Source organism: Mastigoproctus giganteus, chromosome 10, assembly GCF_048544385.1.
Source record: "Mastigoproctus giganteus isolate SK-2022 chromosome 10, ASM4854438v1, whole genome shotgun sequence".
Classification (NCBI taxonomy): Eukaryota; Metazoa; Arthropoda; class Arachnida; order Uropygi; family Thelyphonidae; genus Mastigoproctus; species Mastigoproctus giganteus.
Genome location: NC_143584.1, coordinates 138,064,690 through 138,082,871, shown reverse-complemented (window position 1 = coordinate 138,082,871; position 18,182 = coordinate 138,064,690). Strand labels below are relative to the sequence as shown.

General features: G+C 36.5%; 1 protein-coding gene across 2 annotated transcripts in view; it reads left to right on the top strand.

The window, feature by feature from the left end:
• The window catches only part of mys (position-specific antigen beta subunit myospheroid), a 326,956-nt gene that overhangs the window by 51,526 nt on the left and 257,248 nt on the right, over positions 1–18,182 (top strand). For both annotated transcript variants that reach the window (XM_090384150.1, XM_090384149.1), the window contains exon 2: positions 13,928–13,996. In XM_090384150.1, the coding sequence (XP_090240276.1) occupies positions 13,939–13,996 (58 nt within the window). In that variant the 5' untranslated portion in view covers positions 13,928–13,938. The remainder of the gene's footprint in view (positions 1–13,927; positions 13,997–18,182) is intronic.

The following is an 18,182-nucleotide window of genomic DNA, read 5'->3' as shown; positions in this document are numbered from 1 at the left end:
AATTCAAATTGAGGTCAAAAGATGGTTTCAGAATAGATGTGCGGAAGTTTGCCTTCAGCCAACGGGTGGTTGATTGGTGGAACAAGCTACCATCCATTGTTGTGGGGGAAATGGATAGTTTGAATAAATTCAAGGAAGAACTAGCCAAAATGGGATAATCACCTCCTCATCCTTTTTTTTTTTTTTCCTTTTCTTTTGCTGATGCTGTATCAGCTTTTTTTCAGGTATCATTTACCACTACTAATACTAAATACAAGGCAGAAAAAGAGGATGCCTCAGACAATTGTGGATAGGGAATGTGGAGGAATGGACTGAGCTCAGGTATAAAGAACTTGTAAGCCTGGTTGAGAAGAGTGGAGATCCTTGGCAGCCAACCTCTTGGAAAGAGATGGCACATGATGTATATTCAGATTCTCTATCCAGTACATCAGAATGGCTCAGCGTTTCTTGTTTGCTTTGATGTAATTTCTCTCTCTCACACTCACAAAGGATAAATACATATTTATTTACAGACACAATATGCTGATGCTTCCTAGCTTTTGGCACTTCACCCACCCTAGCATTAGTATGCTAACATGCAAGAGTGCCATTTTATGTTTGTCATGACCCCCACACACTCTGTAGTTATTCGTGTGCAAGTTCTTTTTCAGGTGGATAATAAGTTAATTTTAGCATCCTGTACAAAACTGTTCAATAATTCCTCATAAGTGTCCCTTTGTTCCATAGCACTACAACCAGTTCTCACTGCATTAGTGTTATAAGAATCTAGCTAATGCGCCAATAAAACCAAACAAACAAACAAACAAAAGTTATAAGAATCCCCCAGTAGGCTTATGTCCACTTCTGATTTCTGAGTCAGTATACATCTCAAGAGGATTCAAAACAGAAATAAACTTCACTAAAACCCCACTAGCTTATTTAGAGTTGAAAATGTATGTTATACTCCAGTCTCAAATATTTTCCATATGTTTGTAATCTTAGAGTAATGTTCTGACATTGGTATGCACATTAAGGTATTAAGCCAGCATGCTGCCATAACAATATATAGTGCATTGTTTAACTGTTGGCATGTATATTGGCTTCATTAAAATAGGTTATCAACTTAATCTAGTCATAATGGCCGTACTGAGTATAAACAAAAATGATGTATAGTAAATGTGTTTTAGAGAGGGGGAGGAAAACATCAAGATATCAACAAAATGCCTTGTATTATGAAATGAGCCATTTTAAGTGGTGCAAATAAGTGGAAATGCAATAAACAAATGAATTCATTCAGAGAATATTGGCTTCGTCTTGTTATTAGCTGTATGATGCAAGGAAGCTTGAGGCTTATGCTGCACCAGCCTGAGAGAGAGAGAGAGAAGAATGATGATGATATCCAGCTCAGGACCCTATGTGTTACCTGTTAGAATGATCTGAACTAGATTTCCATTGCAGACTGGGGAAGATGGAGTTTTCTTCCTTTGGGGTTACTAGTTGTGACCCCCCCCCCCTTATATATATATATATAGTTAAAATTCCAGTAGGGGAGACACTGGGAATTGTAAACTTCATCTTTTCTCAATCTGGTTTTTTCACAGTTCTATCTGTTACAAGAATGTCTAAACCCTATATGTATGTAAATGGTTATCTATTTAAAATGAATATGGAATATGTGAGAAGTTTCTTCCCCGTTGCTTGTGTAGACATGCATGCACTCGTTCTTTTTTAATGTAACTGTTTGTTTGAAAAGATCTGCATTTGAATGACACTTGAAGAATTCTTGTAGGCATCTTTAATTGGGGTTGTCAGTCAGCCAATTTTAGGTATCCCATCCAAAAATTGAGTTTTTCACCATGAGTATTAAAAAAAATCATGTATGGTGGTTGTTATTTGGTTTTTAGGAGCATTAGCAACTAAGGCCATATTGCTCTGGGGATATGCAGTGGTCATTCCCTGACCTTTCTGTATTTGGTGGTCATGGGCTCGAACCCGGGTCTAATCAAGAAACGTGTGCTACGCACTACTGTTCCTGCCCACCTGGCTGTGAAGGTGCCTCATGTATGGTAAATGTGTTTTAGAGAGGAGGAGAAAAATATCAACAAAATGTCTTGTATTATGAAATGAGCCATTTTAAGTGGTGCAAATAAGTGGAAATGCAATAAACAGATGAATTAATTCAGAGAATAGTGGCTTCTCATATGTTACCTGTACAACATACAAATTGGCCCATGGACATAAAATACAGTGTTGTAATGTAGCTAAAGATGCTAACGTGTCATAAAATCAATGCCAGCTATACCAAGAATGTGTTTATCAGTGGTGTGAATGCAATTCTTGATGTTGCATTACAATTAGTAGAGGCACACGATGCAAGAAAGCAAGCTTATACAGCATCAGCCAAAAAAAAAAAAAAAAAAACGCCCCGTCTCACTTCACTGATCCATTCATTGCAAATGCTTGTCTAGTTCTGCCTTGAATTTATTTAAGTTATCAACTTCCACGACAACAGATGGAAGTTTGTTCCAGCAATCATCTACCTGCTGGCTAAAGGCAAATTTCCACACATGTTCTACAACTGTCTTTCCTCAGTTTGAATCTATGCCCCCACAGGTTTGTAATCTGAGCAAGAGGAAGAATTCCATCAGCATTGGACCTGCTCAATTCATTCAAGGCTGTATACACTTCAATCAGATCGTCTCGCAGGTGGCTAGTCTCCAGATGCTGCAATTTGCAGAACTTAAGTTTTCTTCATAAGAGCACCCCTTTCTTCCCCTCGCCAACCTTGTTGCACTTTTCTGTACTTGTTCCAGCAGCTCTACATCCTTCCTAAAATGAGGCTTCCAGACAAGTATGCAGTACTCAAGGTGTGGCCTGACCATTGCCTTATACAAGGGGATAATGACCTCCTTATCCCTGCTCGCAAAATTCCTGTATATCATTGACAAGACCCTGTGACCTACTCTGGCAGCCTGTCTGCACGCTCAGAAAACTTCATATCTGACTGCACAATTACTCCTGAGTCTCTTTCATTCTCCACTACTCTGAATGTAACACCACCTAGTTGGTACATTTCTCTGGGGTCACTGCTACCCATATGCAGTACTTTGCATTTGTCAATGTTAAACTTCAGTTGTCACTCATCTACCCAACTTCCCCAGATCCTGTTGCAGCAGCATACTGTCACTACTGTTATTAACAACCTTGCCAACTTTTGTATCATCTGCAAACTTTGACATTAAGCTTGATATACCTTCATCAGTATCATTGATAAATATACAAAACAACAATTGGGCCCAACACCTACTAATAAGATTAGCCCGTGAAGAGCAGTGTCCATTGATTACCACTCTGTCTTCTTCCACTCAACCATACTTTTATCCATTGTAGCAACTTGCCCTTAATACCATACTGCTCAATTTGTACTGTAGTCTTCCATGTGCAACAGTATCAAAAGCTTTCTTTAAATCCAAGTATATGATATCAAAATTATTTTTTACATCCAGTTCCTTTGTGACCCACGTCATAGTATTCAATCAGATTGTTCAGACCAACTTCCCCTTAACAAACCCATGCTATGTCTGAATTATTACTGCTGTCTTGTCTAGATGATCCTGCAATGCTTCTTTAACCAGTGACCCCATTAATTTCCCTGGAACAGAAGTTAAAACTAACAGGTCTGTAGTTACTTGTATCACCCTTTGATCCTTATACAACATAAATTGCAGATACATTTGCACATCTCCAGTCCTTCGGGACTTCCCATGAGTCCAATTGTTTAGTTCATCCAGAGTATTTGGATTGTTTGTGCAAGATTTGGCCTTGATTGCATACACACAGGTGATGATGATGATAATAATGAAATCTGGAGGGCAGAAATAAGGTGATGATCATTGAAGAACTCCAGTAGTAGATTAACTGATATGTGAATAGTTTGTGCTGCACTCTGTTCTCCTGCTGGAACTAGCATTATTCTTTATTTGCTTCAATCATACAGATTTTTTTTTTTTTTTTTTTTTTTTGATTTGGTAGTTGTTGGCGCATCGGCTTCTGTGGCCATATTGCACCTCCCAAGGTTTTTGCAGTACTTTGATCCAAGCCCGAGGCGGGAATCGAACCCGCGACCTTTGGGTTGCCGGGCAGGTACTTTACCCACTCGGCTAGCCCGGTCGGCATCATACAGATGAACTGACCTTAAATTACAAGAGGAAACCTCCTACCTTTTTAGTAGGACTATAATTCTCTCGATACTCAATCGCGAATGATTATAATATGAAACCTACCCTGCATGCATAGTTATAAACAAATCAAATTAAAATAGCTATTAATTAAAATCATGCCTTCAATTCTCATATCACACCAAGCGAATCGGAAAGACGGCAGCCACCAACCCCCAAAAAACTAACCAATATCGCATGTTACCATGAGAATTGAAAAACAATTGTCCCAAAAACATCTGAAAACCACAAAACAAATATTCATTAATTCACATGCAATTTAAACTTTAAAACCCTTTTTACAACTTTTAAGAGACCAACTTATTCGGTTTGTTACCTTGTTCACAAGAAGTACAAAAGTGATTCGCCAATGATATCCCCCCCCCCTGTTTTTATATAAAATTATTGAAACCTGATATGAAATTATTTAATAGACCAATGTATGAATTACTGTTCATACCTGTGCTTAAGTGTCCACGAGTCCGAAATATTATAAGGTCTGCGTATATTAATAGTCAACATTTAATCTCATTTCTAATGTTTCAGCAACTAATAATTTAAAATATTCCCACTGTTTATTAAGAACTTTTGATTCAGTGATTGCATGAAATGCAATCTGAGAGGCACCCGTCCTAACTGATGCCACATGCTGCTGTATCCTTACCGAAAGTAAATTTTGGGTGGAGCCAATATAAGCAGAATTGCACCCACCAGGAAATATTGTAAATAATATTGTGAGCTTGGTAGGAAGTACACCCACCAGGAAATATTGTAAATGATATTGTGAGCTTCCATGGTAGGAAGTACACCCACCACTCTGTTTCAAGACAGCATGGAGCTTGCTCATGGGTTGTGCAACAATCTTAAATTCAGTGTTCTTAAATATGTTAATAAATTGTCTATACCAATGCTGTATATAAGGAACCTTTAATAAAATGTTTATGATCCGCCCTGTCATTTGTTGTACCTGTTTCCAATTTATATTTCGCCTGTTGCCTTATCTGCATAATAGTACCTAATGAATAACCCCTATTTAAAAATCTTTTTGTCAGTTCGTAAGCTCATCCAATAAGGAATCTTGAGTAGAGCTGTATCTATATGCATTATGAAACTGATTAAAAATAATGCCCCTTTTATGTGTGAAAGGATGGTAGCTGGAACTGTGCAAAAATTTCCCAGTATTCGTTGGCTTCCTATAAATTTTAAAAAATGTTTTCATTAACCCTGGTTAAAGTAAAATTTAGAAAATTTATGGAATTGTGTTGCGTGATTTCCATTTCTAGAGTGAACTTAAGTCGAGTATGAATGTTATTAAATGTATCCAGGGACATTCTGTACTATATGTTTATTAGTAATTATTAAGATATCATCAAGATTTCTACCGTAAAACGTTATATTTGGGAGACGTGGCGTTAAGTATACCTGCTCAATCTTATTCAGATAAATTTCAATCAGTTTCATAATTTTAATTTTATTAATAAATTTTAATCAGTTTCATAATACATATAGATACAGCTCTACTCAAGATTCCTTATTGGATGAGCTTATGGAACTGACAAAACGATTTTTAAATAGGGGATAGGTACAACAAATGACAGGGCAGATCATAAACATTTTATTAAAGTTCCGTATATACGGCATTGGTATAGACAATTTATTAACATGTTTAAGAAGACTGAATTTAAGATTGTTGCCCAACTCATGAGTAAGCTCCATGCTGTCTTGAAACATAGGGCAGTGGGTGTAGTTCCAATCATGGAAGCTCACAATATTGTTTACAATATTTCCTGCGGTTTCTGCTTATAGTGGCTTGACCCAAAATTTCCTTTTGGTAAGGATACAGCAGCATGTGGCATCATGTAGGACAGGTGCCTCTCAGCTTGTGTTTCATGCAATTACTGATGGACATGAGTTGCTTTTAATGAATCGAAAGTTCTTAATAAACAGCAGGAATATTTTAAATTATTAATTGCTGAAATATTAGAAATGAGATTTAAATGTTGACTCTTAATTTTTTTTTTTTTTTTTTTTTTTTTTATGTAAACCCCAAACACGAGAGGTATTAGAACCTATGTACTGTGCTTGGGTTGGAGGTTGAAAAGACGAAAGAAGGTATTTGTTGACATTGGACTTGAACTTCTGTAGACTAATTTTCAGGAAATACATATGAAGGAAGGTTGTTCCAGAAAACAGCAGTTGAATGAATAAATGAGGAAGATGAAAAGTTGGTTCTGCAAGTTTGAAGTTGGACAGTAAATGGATGTTGGCTGGCGGCGGCACATGTTTGGACTGTTTTGAGAGAGAGAGAGAGTGGGAATTATAGAAGCCAATTCAGAAGAACAGTGCCCATGGAAATATCTGTAGAAGAGGCATGCAACAGAAACAGTACGTCTATGAGACAGCGAGTGGAGAGACTCTGTTAGAGAAGAATCATTAATTAACCTAACTGCCCTCTTCTGAACGGAAACAAGAAGCCTGAGAGAGGTTTTGGGGGGCACCATCCCAGATGTGGGAACAATATTCCATGGTAGGGCAGATTTGCGATTTGTACAGAGTGAACAGCTGTTTGGAAGAAAAGTAACGCCGAGAGCGAAAGAAAAAACCAAGTTTTTTAGATGCAGAGAAAGCAATATTTGTATTGTGCCAAGAGAGATTAGAAGTCAGGGTAATCCCCAAAAGAGATATATCATTTTGCCTAGAAATCAGACTGTCACCAAAGATAAGCATAGGAGCAGAAGAATTCTTTTTTGCGAGATAAGACAAGACTGAGTTTTAGAAGGATTGCATTTAAGGAATTGGTAGCAGATTTTCGAGAAGTTGAAGCTGATTGAGCAGGACAAGGTTTCTCAAAATGGAAAGTGGAATGTAATGTGCTATCATCGGCAAAACTATGGATAGGATTTCCAGTGAATGGAAGAAGGTCATTAATATACAAGAGGAAAAGAGTCAGGGAAAGAATTGAACCTTGGGGGACACCGGCATTAGTGGAGAAGTTAAAGACAGAGAGCCATCTACCATCACCCTCAGTGAGCAATCAGAGAGGAAACTGGATAACCAATTACAAAAAACAGTTGGCAAACCATAAGATGGAAGCTTGTTTAAAAGACCTTTATGCCAAACATGATCGAAAGCCTTTGAGATGTCAAGAGCAACTGCTTGTGTTTCACCGAACTTTTCCATTAAATTAGTCCATAAATGGATAACATAAGCCAGAATATCACCAGTGGATCGACACTGATGGAATCCATACTGGCAATCGTTGATCAGACGGAAGGTTTCTAGGTAGTTGAAGAGTTGGCAGTTAATTGATTTCTCCATTACTTTAGAAAGAGTAGAAGTAATTGTAATGGGATGATAATTGGATGGGAGGGATTTGTCACCCTTTTTAGGAACTGGCTGGATATGAGCAAATTTCCAAGCAGAAGGAAAAACACCTTTAGCATTAGTAGAGGCATTTGATGCAAGAAAGCAAGCTTATGCAGCATCAGCCAAAAAAAAAAAATAAAGTAAAATAAATAAATAAAAAATAACCACTTCACCCCCCTGTTCGTTCGAAATACCTGTCCAGCTGAGCCTTAAACTTATTTAGGCTATCAACTTCCACGACAAGAGATGGAAGTCTGTTCCACCTACCAACCACCCGCTGGCTAAAGGCAAATTTCCGCACTTTGGAATAAGAAAGTGAAAAAAGGTGGCAAAGAACAGGAGTAAGTTCAGGAGCACAGGTTTTGAAAACAAGTGGAGAAATACCATCGGGACCTGGAGCTTTCTTAGCATCAAGATTCGTCAAAATCCTTCTGACATCCTTTTGATGGAAGACCACTGGAGGCATTGAATGGAACGTGTTGGGAATGGTGGGAGGTGTTTTACCAAGATCATTAATACATGAGTTGGAAGAAAAATGGGATGCTAGAAGGTCAGCTTTGTCGTTGGCTGAAGTGACAACAGAACCATCTGGTTTGGACAGAGGTGGAAGCAGAGATGGGCAAAAGTTGGGGCCAATAGCTTTGGCAAGAGACCAGAATGCTCGGCTACCATTAGGTCAAGAAGCAAGTTTTCTACTCTTAGCCTGTTCAAACTCTAGTTTTGACTGATTAATAACCGCTTTACAATGGTTGCGAGCTTTGGTGTAGGCAGAAAATGAAACTGGAGAAATAGAAACAAGCCAATTATGATATGCAACGTTCTTCTCTTGAACAGCCTTAGCACATTTATTGGAAAACCAGGGTTTAGATAAAGGACGAGGTTTTAAAGTGGAGTGTGGGATAAAGGATTCCATTTTGCAAGAATAATTTCACTGACACGATCTGAGCAAACGTTGACATCAGAAGTTTTGAAACAGTAATCCGACCAAGGAAAAGAAGAAAAGAAATCTCGCAGGTCATTCTATTTTGCATTCTTGTAATGCCAAACAACACGAGGTTGGGAATAGCCATGAGATAAAGGCTCCATTGGAGAAGAGAATCACCAAGTTGTGATCTGAAGTGCCTAAAGGACCTCTCACTTTTACCGTGTACTTAGGCGCCTCCGTAGCCAGGTGGGAAGAAGCAGCAGTGCGTAACGCACACTTCTTGATTAGACCGGGGTTCGATCCCGTCACCACCAAATACGGGGATGCGGAAAGATCAGGGAATTTTCACCGCATATTCCCGGAGCAATATGGCCTTAGTTGCTAATGCTCCTAAAAAAAACCCAAAATAACAAAAATAACAAACCGTGTACTTAGAAGGGTTGTTTGTGAGAAAAAGATCAGGCGTGTTGGCTGTATGGTTAGGATTGTCCGGTATTCTTGTAGGTAAATGAACAATCTGTGCAAGGTCATTAGTAATTGCAAAAGCGTCAGCATCTCAACCAGCTGAGTCGGTGTGACTAGAAAATGGAAGCCAGCTGGAGTTGTGAACATTTAAAATCGCCATGGAAAATTACCTCACTGTTAGGAAAGCTGAACTGGAGAAAGTCAAGTTGCAAAGAGAGGAAGTCAAAGAGCTCCAAGTAATTAGTGGAGTTCAGAGAATGGTAGAGACAACAGATGAATTTGACACAATGAGGTAGGGAGATTTTAAGGCAGAGAAGATCAAAAAGAGGAGATTCCAAATTACCAAGTCTCTGACAGAGAATATCAGAACGGACATATACTATCTTTGAGGCGAAAGGAATCATACAGCAAATAGTTTGGGCAACTGAGATGAGCAGTAGTTGAATCAACCGATAACTGAGATTCTGCTAGAAAAAGTACATGGGGTTTGGCAGACTGCAAGTGGAAATGGACATCGTTGAGATTAGAATTGAGACCACGTATATTTGTGAAATGAATTAGGTAGTGTTTGGGAGGTTTAGATCTTTTCGCAGATAAGCTTACTCTTTACTCTATTGGTTTGACAATTCATGGTGTATTCAATGGTAAGAAAATGTGGGTGGGTCATGCTGTATGAAGTAATGAAATTTTTGGATATTAGCATTAGTAGAGGCATTTGATGCAAAAACAGCATCAGCCAAAAAAAAAAAATAAAAATAAAATAAAAATATGGCGTACATATGGTAAGGATATACCCAGATCCCTCACATAACGTGGTTTCGACAATGCCCCCCTGCATACACACTACTCAGACTCCCTCCAGTCACTATCTGGCAGAGTAGAGGTATCAAGATTATACACTAGCTGATGGGGAAGCCTCCTAGAGAGTTACCAATAGGTTCGGTCTGGTGTACTGACTAGCAGCCGGCCTGCGGACACCGTTTTAGAACTGTACCCTTGAAATGCAAGGAAGATTGGATCTCGCCACAATGTTCATCATAACCTCAAAAGTCATCAATCATACTTCATGATGGAAGAGATGGGAAGGGTTGACCGGAACTTAGCTCTGGAGACTAAACGTGGGTTCCACCACTTCAAGCCTCCAATAAGCAAAGTGGTAGTATTGTACCGGTTGATGAGAGCCATCTAGTACTACCTGGTAACACAGAGGGGGTGGCATTCCTCCATGTGGTGTGGGCGCCACACCTCGAACCCTGCTTACGTTGGTTCACACCTGGGTGGTCACCCACTGTGTGATTTTGCATGGAGGTTATACCCAGGATTACTAACAGTCCCACCCTCATGAAGATGCAAGCAGAGGATTTGGTTGTCACAGACCATCCAGACTTCGCCGAAATTGGGTCCACTTGACTTGAGTGTCACGCGAATATCAGTTCCTTCAGCGTTTTAGACTCCCAGGTAGCATGTACAGCTTGTCTGGCATATCTGAGAGAATTGCTGTGACAACCTCAAGGACCAATATATGCAGACCTTATAATATTTTGGACTCGTGGACACTTACTCGCATGTATGAACAGTAATTCATACATTGGTCTATTAAATAATCTCATATCAGGTTTCAATAATTTTATATGTAAATGGGGGGGGGGATAGGATATCATTCGCAAATCACTTTTGTACTTCTTGCGAACACAGTAACAAACCAAATAAGTTGGGTCTCTTAAAAGACGTTATAAAATGGTTTTAAAGTTTTTAAATTGCACGTGAATTAATGGATATTTGTTTGTTTCGTGGTTTTTAGATGTTTTTGGGACAATTGTTTTTCAATTCTTATGGTAGCATACGATATTGGTTGGTTTTTTGGGGGTTGGTGGCCACCGTCTTTCCGATTTGCTTGGTGTGATATGAGAATTGAAGACATGATGATTTTAATTAATAGCTATTTTAATTTGATTTGTTTATGACTATGCACATGTGGTAGGTTCATATAATAATTAGCGATTGAGTGTAGAGAGAATTACAGTCCTACTAAAAAGGTATGAGGTTTCCTCTTATAATTTAAGATTTATTATAATAATAGTAATTTATTAGGCTTCAAAGTCCCTTTTGATTTGAATTAGATGAACTGATGAATGTCTGGTGCACCTCAGCTATTGCTGTCTCATTGAAAAAAAAATCAACTCTCTAATTAACATTAGTAGAGGCATATTATGCAAGAAAACAAGCTTACATAGCATTAGCCAAAAAAAAAAAAAAAAAAAAACTCCTATTTCACCCATCCATTCACTCCAAATGTTTGTCTAGTGAATGGATGGGTGAAATGGGAAGGGTTTGTTTTTTTTTTTTTTTTTGGCTGATGCTATATAAGCTTGCTTTCTTGCATCATATGCTAATTACAGGGTTGGTTTTTTTGTTTTTTTTTTCCAATAAGTTAGCAATAACTGAGGTGTACCAGATATTCATTAGTTTTTTCCTAACTTTAAGGAATCATCAGTATAAAATCTACAGGCATAATTTATGATTTCTAAAACAATTTTTTTATTATTTTTATTTTTTTTTTAAGTCATGCAAACATTTATTTTTAGTTTTTAATTGTGCTATGTGAGATAGTATTTGATTTACACACTCAGAAACTGGGCATAGTTTCATTCAGACAACTTTAAAAAAAAAAAAAACGCTTTGTTTATAACAGTTATTCATATCTGCTTTTCTGGATGTTTCAGCTTGTACACAACTCATATTTGGCATGAATACAGTTTCAACTTTATTGTAACTTCGTGTATATTCTGTGCAATAAACTATTGTTTTTGGAGCATTCATGGAGATTTTCCGGGAGATCTCAGAAGCGCTTTGAGTATCCATATTCAAAATTTATTAGCAAATGTATTTTGGAATTACAGAAATGATTTGTATTCAAGATAATGTTCAAAATAAAGTAGAAAATAAAATACATTGAGTAAAACTGTTTACTGCAATTTATTATTTATTCATTATTAGTGTTTCTGAATAATCATTCAGTAAGTATTAACAAAACTGATAACTGCTATGTGAATATAATTGTGAATCATATACAACAAAAATATTTTTTTCTTCCTATAAGATGTAGAAGCATGAATGTATGAGTGTTCCACAAAATTCAGTGTGGAGAATAGGACATGCTTATTTTTGCCTAATACCGGTAAATCATGATTTCAAGAGTGATTTGAAAACAAGATGATTTTAGACTAAGCAAACAACTAGGAAAAGCTTTCACTGAGAATTAAAAAATAAATAAATAAAATAAAAAAAAATAGACATTGTTAAGTTATAAATCATAAATTATACCTGTAAATTTTATATTGAAGATTCCTTAAAGTTAGGAAAATTAGCAAAGATGCAATCACCAAAACTGAAAACACTGAGTTTAGGAGAGTTTACAAATTAACCCGTGATACACATTAAGCAGACAAGCTGTATATAATTTTGAGGTACCTGTGAATTGAATTAGTTTCCAATGGAAATGGAATCAGATTTTAAGAATATTTATAAAATTATGGATTCTAAAGATTACTGCAGTGGTTTTTGGCATTTTTTTTTTTTTTTTAATAAAAGCACCCCCTAAGTAATTTATTTTGTGGCACCCCTACTCAGTTTTCTGCCTGTTAGATCCAATTCTCTCTCTGTCTCTATATATATATATATATATATATATATTATTAAAAAATATGTTATGATATTTATTACAATAATATAACTATAAACAATATTACATGGCACCCCTGGAATGTTGTTGTGGCACCCCAGTTGAAAACTACCGGATTATTGTATGGTTCAAGTTCTACAAAAATAAATGGCAGCCAAATCTGTAGAACTTGAACCACACAGTAGTTCTTAATGATTATTAAATGAGTAATAATAGCCTTCAATTTTCAACATATGTACATTATTGTAATTTTTGAATATTATACTTCTTAGGACTAGATTATTTATGCATGTTCATAATAACAATTTAATGGGATTGGCATATTCAGTAGCAAACTTTAGCAAGTTTTCAGGATACCAAATTGTATTTAAAAATACTCACGTGTTGCTGAGTTATACATTATTGGTATTTTCAAGGTCACAGTAATTCTACCGAGTCAGCCATTTGGATGTTTCCAGGAGATAAAAGAACTACAGCAGTGCCACTTGCTTGTTCAGTGGTGACTAGAAATTCGGCATAAATTGCGTAAAATTATTAAATTGTGACATCACTGAATAAGAGCTACTCCATTTATATGGCTGTGGCAGGTTTAGTAGATCGGCAGCTTAAATCCCAAGCCCGGTAAATGGTGAGGGTTGACATCAGGATGGGCATCCGGTCGTAAAAACTATGCCAAAACCACTAGATGTGTTCCGGTTAAGAAGTTAATCTAACTAGAGGAGAAGAGGAGGATGTAAAGTATGAATTGGGAACATTGAATGCCGACCCCATATAACGTGGGAAAAGGCGAAGACAAAGAAGTAACAGCAAACTAAATTATGGTCTCACAGTGTGAGGTTGCCAACTTATTTAATAATTAAATTAAAGCTTAATTAAATTACTGTGATAAATTATCAAATATCAGTATTGTGTTGAAACAGAAATTGGTGTATTTGATTCTGATGGTTTTGCATAATTCTTTTTCCTCTTACCAATATAGCAAGAGGTGTTTTTTTTTTTTTTTTTTTACTTTATGTAAACCAAACTCTCAATGTAAAGAAAAATTTGAGAATTAAATAATGATTAACTGTTTATTTTAAGTGGAAATTTTTATTTAAAAAAAATTTCCTGGCATAGGAGCCTGTCAAATTTGTATAAGCATCTTTTTTTACTTAAGGAATGTACTGATTTGACATACATATTCTTCCATTAATGTCATAGTATCATATCCTATCCTAGTGTGCTTATCAAAACACCTTAATTTTCATTAATAGTATATGCTTATTACATAAATTTTAATTTTACCTTTTTTAGATAATTCTGTCATGCATCATCTATTCAAGTTAGCTGTGGTAGCCCTTTTTTCACTAATAAATGCACAAAGTAAGTAATTTTTCAACTTATATAATACTCTTCAGTTATAAATGAATTTATTGATATATCAGTATGTACTATCCACAAGTATTAACTGCTTTTATTTTTCTTAAGTTAACTAAGAAAAATTAACTTTATTATTATGATAATTATTTATTAAAGAATAGTTTGAATATGTTTAACATTGCAATTTATTATATGCTATTCAGTCAAAAATGAGCAGTCAAGCCTCAGTATCTTGTAGGAACTCCATGAGCTTTAATTCGGTATGACACAACATTCATTTAGCTTATGGCTGTTATTGAGTTTTAGGTGCATCAGTAACCTATGCCATATTGTATTATGTCTGTACAAGACATAATACAATATGGCATAGGTTACTGATGCACCTGCTCCTTCTGTCTGAAATCAGCTAACTACAACCTAAATTGAAGAGAGCTGTAGAAATTCCTCCAGTCATCAACAGGACTGAAACCAGCTCATAGCCAAGTGGTTTTTAGTGTAAATACAAGTCATTGTTGTGGAAGTAATTTGATGAATGAGTTGAGTTCATTATTTTCCATGAACTGTGTGCAGAAAGATTTAGTAATCTTGCAAGTGGCATATTTTATTTTTCATGGTAAAAAAGGAAGACTCAGAGTGTACATGATTTAACGAATTTCACTGAATTTAGAATGTCACCAAATTTCATGGCATTTATTGAAAAAATCTCCCAATATAGAACTCTTCATTCTGAACTCCTAAAACTGCAATAACAGCTGCCTTACTGAATCCTCCAGGACATCAGCTTTAAAAATTATAGTAATTAAAAGTTATGCAGTATTTCTATTGGCTCTGCTTCATTACTGTTACAATGAGAGGTACTGTACTTGTTAATTAACCTCCTGCTGGGATATGACTGATCGGCACTGCTTTGATAATGATGTCACCACTAGAAACTTGTCTATTATCCTCTTGCCATTTTGTTACAAGTCTAACCTAACAGTAATTTAACCAAACCTATATCAGTAGAGTGATGACATCATAACTACTGGTGGGAGGATAATAACTTGAGCTGTGTGTGCAGGGTTGACAAGACTCCAAACAGTATATCAGCAGTTCATGCTTCATCTACTCCATCCACATAGTCTGAAACTCCGAATCGCTGTTTTTGCAAATGTTGTCTTTGATTTTTTCTGCAAAATATTTTCCATGAGATAATTATCAGATTTCAGAAATCTGATAATTATTGCAGAGTTGGGAAAATTCATGAATTAAATAAACCTAATTATGTGTATCTGTTGAGTTGCTTTCCTATGATCTGTAATGCTTTGTGACATTGAAGTGCCATCTGGAATCAAACTGTTGATGCATGGATTTTTCAGTTTGCATTTCACTCCCCATGCACTATCCCTGATAAGGCTTTGGGAGTTTTAATTTCAAAAATGAATTAAAAATGTTTTTAATATAAAAAATGGATTTTTTACAGTTTTGTTCAGAAGAGCTTGAAAATAAAGATGGCATTAAAAAAGTGAACAACTTTAAATTACATTTTGATTTTTCATATGTGCACGGGCACAGAGAATGATCAGTTTGTACACTTAACAAGTCTCCAATGATATACTATACTTAGAACATCTGACTGTTGCATTGTGACTACCTGTATGGACTTCACAACTTGACTTCCATCTGGAAACCTTTCCTTTTGGATGATCCTGGATCTCCTATTTGGACCATTTGGAAAATGGAACAATTTTTAAAAATCTCTCTAGCTACCTATGTAGACTACCTGACTTGATTTCTATGTGGTGATCCCTCATGCTGGTTTTGGTAGCAGCAATTTGATGAAAGTTCTTCGACTGGCTGGACAAAGCTTCTTAAAGATTTGTATCCTTTTGGTGCCCTCTTTTTTTTTTTTTTTTTTTTGCTAGTACTACTGGATTTTCTAGTCCTGCTTTACTTTCAGTGGATGCAAGAATTTTGTCTTACTCTTGCAAAACAGTAAGTGTACAAAGGCCTGCCATCCTCATGGCAAAGAATGAATTCCAGAAAGCAGCTTTCTAAGTGATCATTGCTTCCTGGTAGTTAAGTGGGCAACACTTGCAACATAAATTGTGCAGAGATTTGCCAATTATGCATTTCCGGCTTGGCTGTTTTACAGTGTTTTGTATTGCTGTTAGTGTAGCAGAGTGGAGTCAAACTTGTGTTCATGAGCCACCCTACCTTAAATTGAAATGTATTTTTAAAACAATGCTTCTGTCGGTTATGTTTTTCAGTTGACCGTCTGGCGGGGGGGGGGGGATGCTATTGTCCCTGCAGCACTTGGTCACAGGCTCTTCTAAAAACGACTATACCTTTATCCACATTGTCTACCTAAAGTAACAAATATTTGTTTTGATTGGATAACGTTGCCCATTAAGCAAATCTGCTATTAATTAAAAACTTGAGGGTTCATCATCAGACATCAGATAGCCCTTTTAGCAACCTTGTGTCAAGCAGTGAATGGGTGTATTGAATCTAAACAAACAGCTAATTGGTAGATTGGAAGAAAATTTCAGTTTGGAAATGTAACTTATGTTTGTAAATTAAACTCAAAAGAGCCCATGCCCACACACTGTAGTCACAAGAAAGACAATAGCATCCCCATTTCTAAATTATATTGCCTTACCCTAGACACAAAAATGCTTACACATTTTCAAAGATATCAGCACAATCAATCCATACCATGAAAACGTTCCCTGCACAGCTTTTCTGCCTATCTCAACTTTCAATTGCAGTGTAGTTAGCGAGTCTCAGACAGAGAGAAAAATCTGCAAGTTATTTTAGGTTTTTCAATGAGCAGAACATGCAAAATGGTCTGTGAACACTGCATGGTAAGTCTCTATGAATTTGGTGCACTGACCAGAGTAGTTGCTGTGGCAAGAAATGTCAGAAATAGTCCCAAAATGCATGTAGAGCCAATGTAAAAATTATATATATATAAAAAAAAAAAGTAAGGAAATGGTTTACTAGAGTTAAAAAAATAATAATAAAATAAATAAATAAATAAATAACTTTGCAGTAGGTAGGATAAATCATAAGAATTTGATAAAGGAACCACTGGGTGACAGTGATCACAATTTACTGATGTGGGAATTACTTAAAGATGTAACTACCATCAAAGCTAAAGGGAAGCGCTTTTGTTTTCACAAAGGTGCCTACAGGGATCTCAGACAGTTTTTAAATTCTGTACAGTGAGACCAACTGATGATGCTCCCAATGTTGAATTCTAAATGAGAAGCCATAAGGAACTTAATTTTGGAGGCTACTAGGCTTTTCATTCCAATTAAGAAATACTGTTAAGGGTTTAGGCCTAAATGGATGTCAGATGAATTAATGAGGCTCGTGGCACAGAAGAAGAATGTATGGGAAGAATGTATCAGGTGATACAGAAGCCTATGGCAGGTATAAACTAGTCTGTAATCAAGTCACAAAGGAGGTTAGGCAGACGAAGGCAGATTACGAGAAATCTTTGGCAAAGGATGCAGAGAAAAACAGCAAAGAGTTCTTTACTTATGTAAACTCTAGAAGGAAAAGGATGAATTGGATTGGACCACTTAACATAGATGGGTTGACTATTGATGATCATGCTCTGGTAGCTGATAAACTGAATGAGTACTTTGCATCAACATTCACACATGAGGAGTTATTCAATGAGAGAAATGCCAGAAGTTTATCAAACTAACAGGGAGCTAAGTGATTTTGTAATAACTGAGAGCAAAGTGGAGGAGAAATTGCAGAAGTTAAACATAAAAAATGCACCTGGGGTGGATGGGATCTATCCAGTTATATTAAAGGAGGCAGCAAAGGAAGTAAGCAAACTCTTGGCCATAATTATGAGAGCTTTCTTGGACTCAGGGGAGGTCCCCATGGACTGGAGGTGTGCAAATGTATCACCAATTCACAAAGGGGGGTTCAAAAGGTGACACGGATAACTATTGATCTGTTAGTTTAACTTGTATTCTGGAGAAAATAATGGAATCACTAGTTAAAGAAGCAGTGCAGCGTCATCTAGACAAGACAGCAGCAGCAACAGCATGGATTCGTTAAGGGGAAGTCTTGTCTGACCAATTTGATTTGATACTATGATGTAGTCACAAATATATTGGATGCAAAGAATAACTTTGATATCATATACTTGTATTTCAGGAAAGCTTTTGATACTGTTGCACACGGA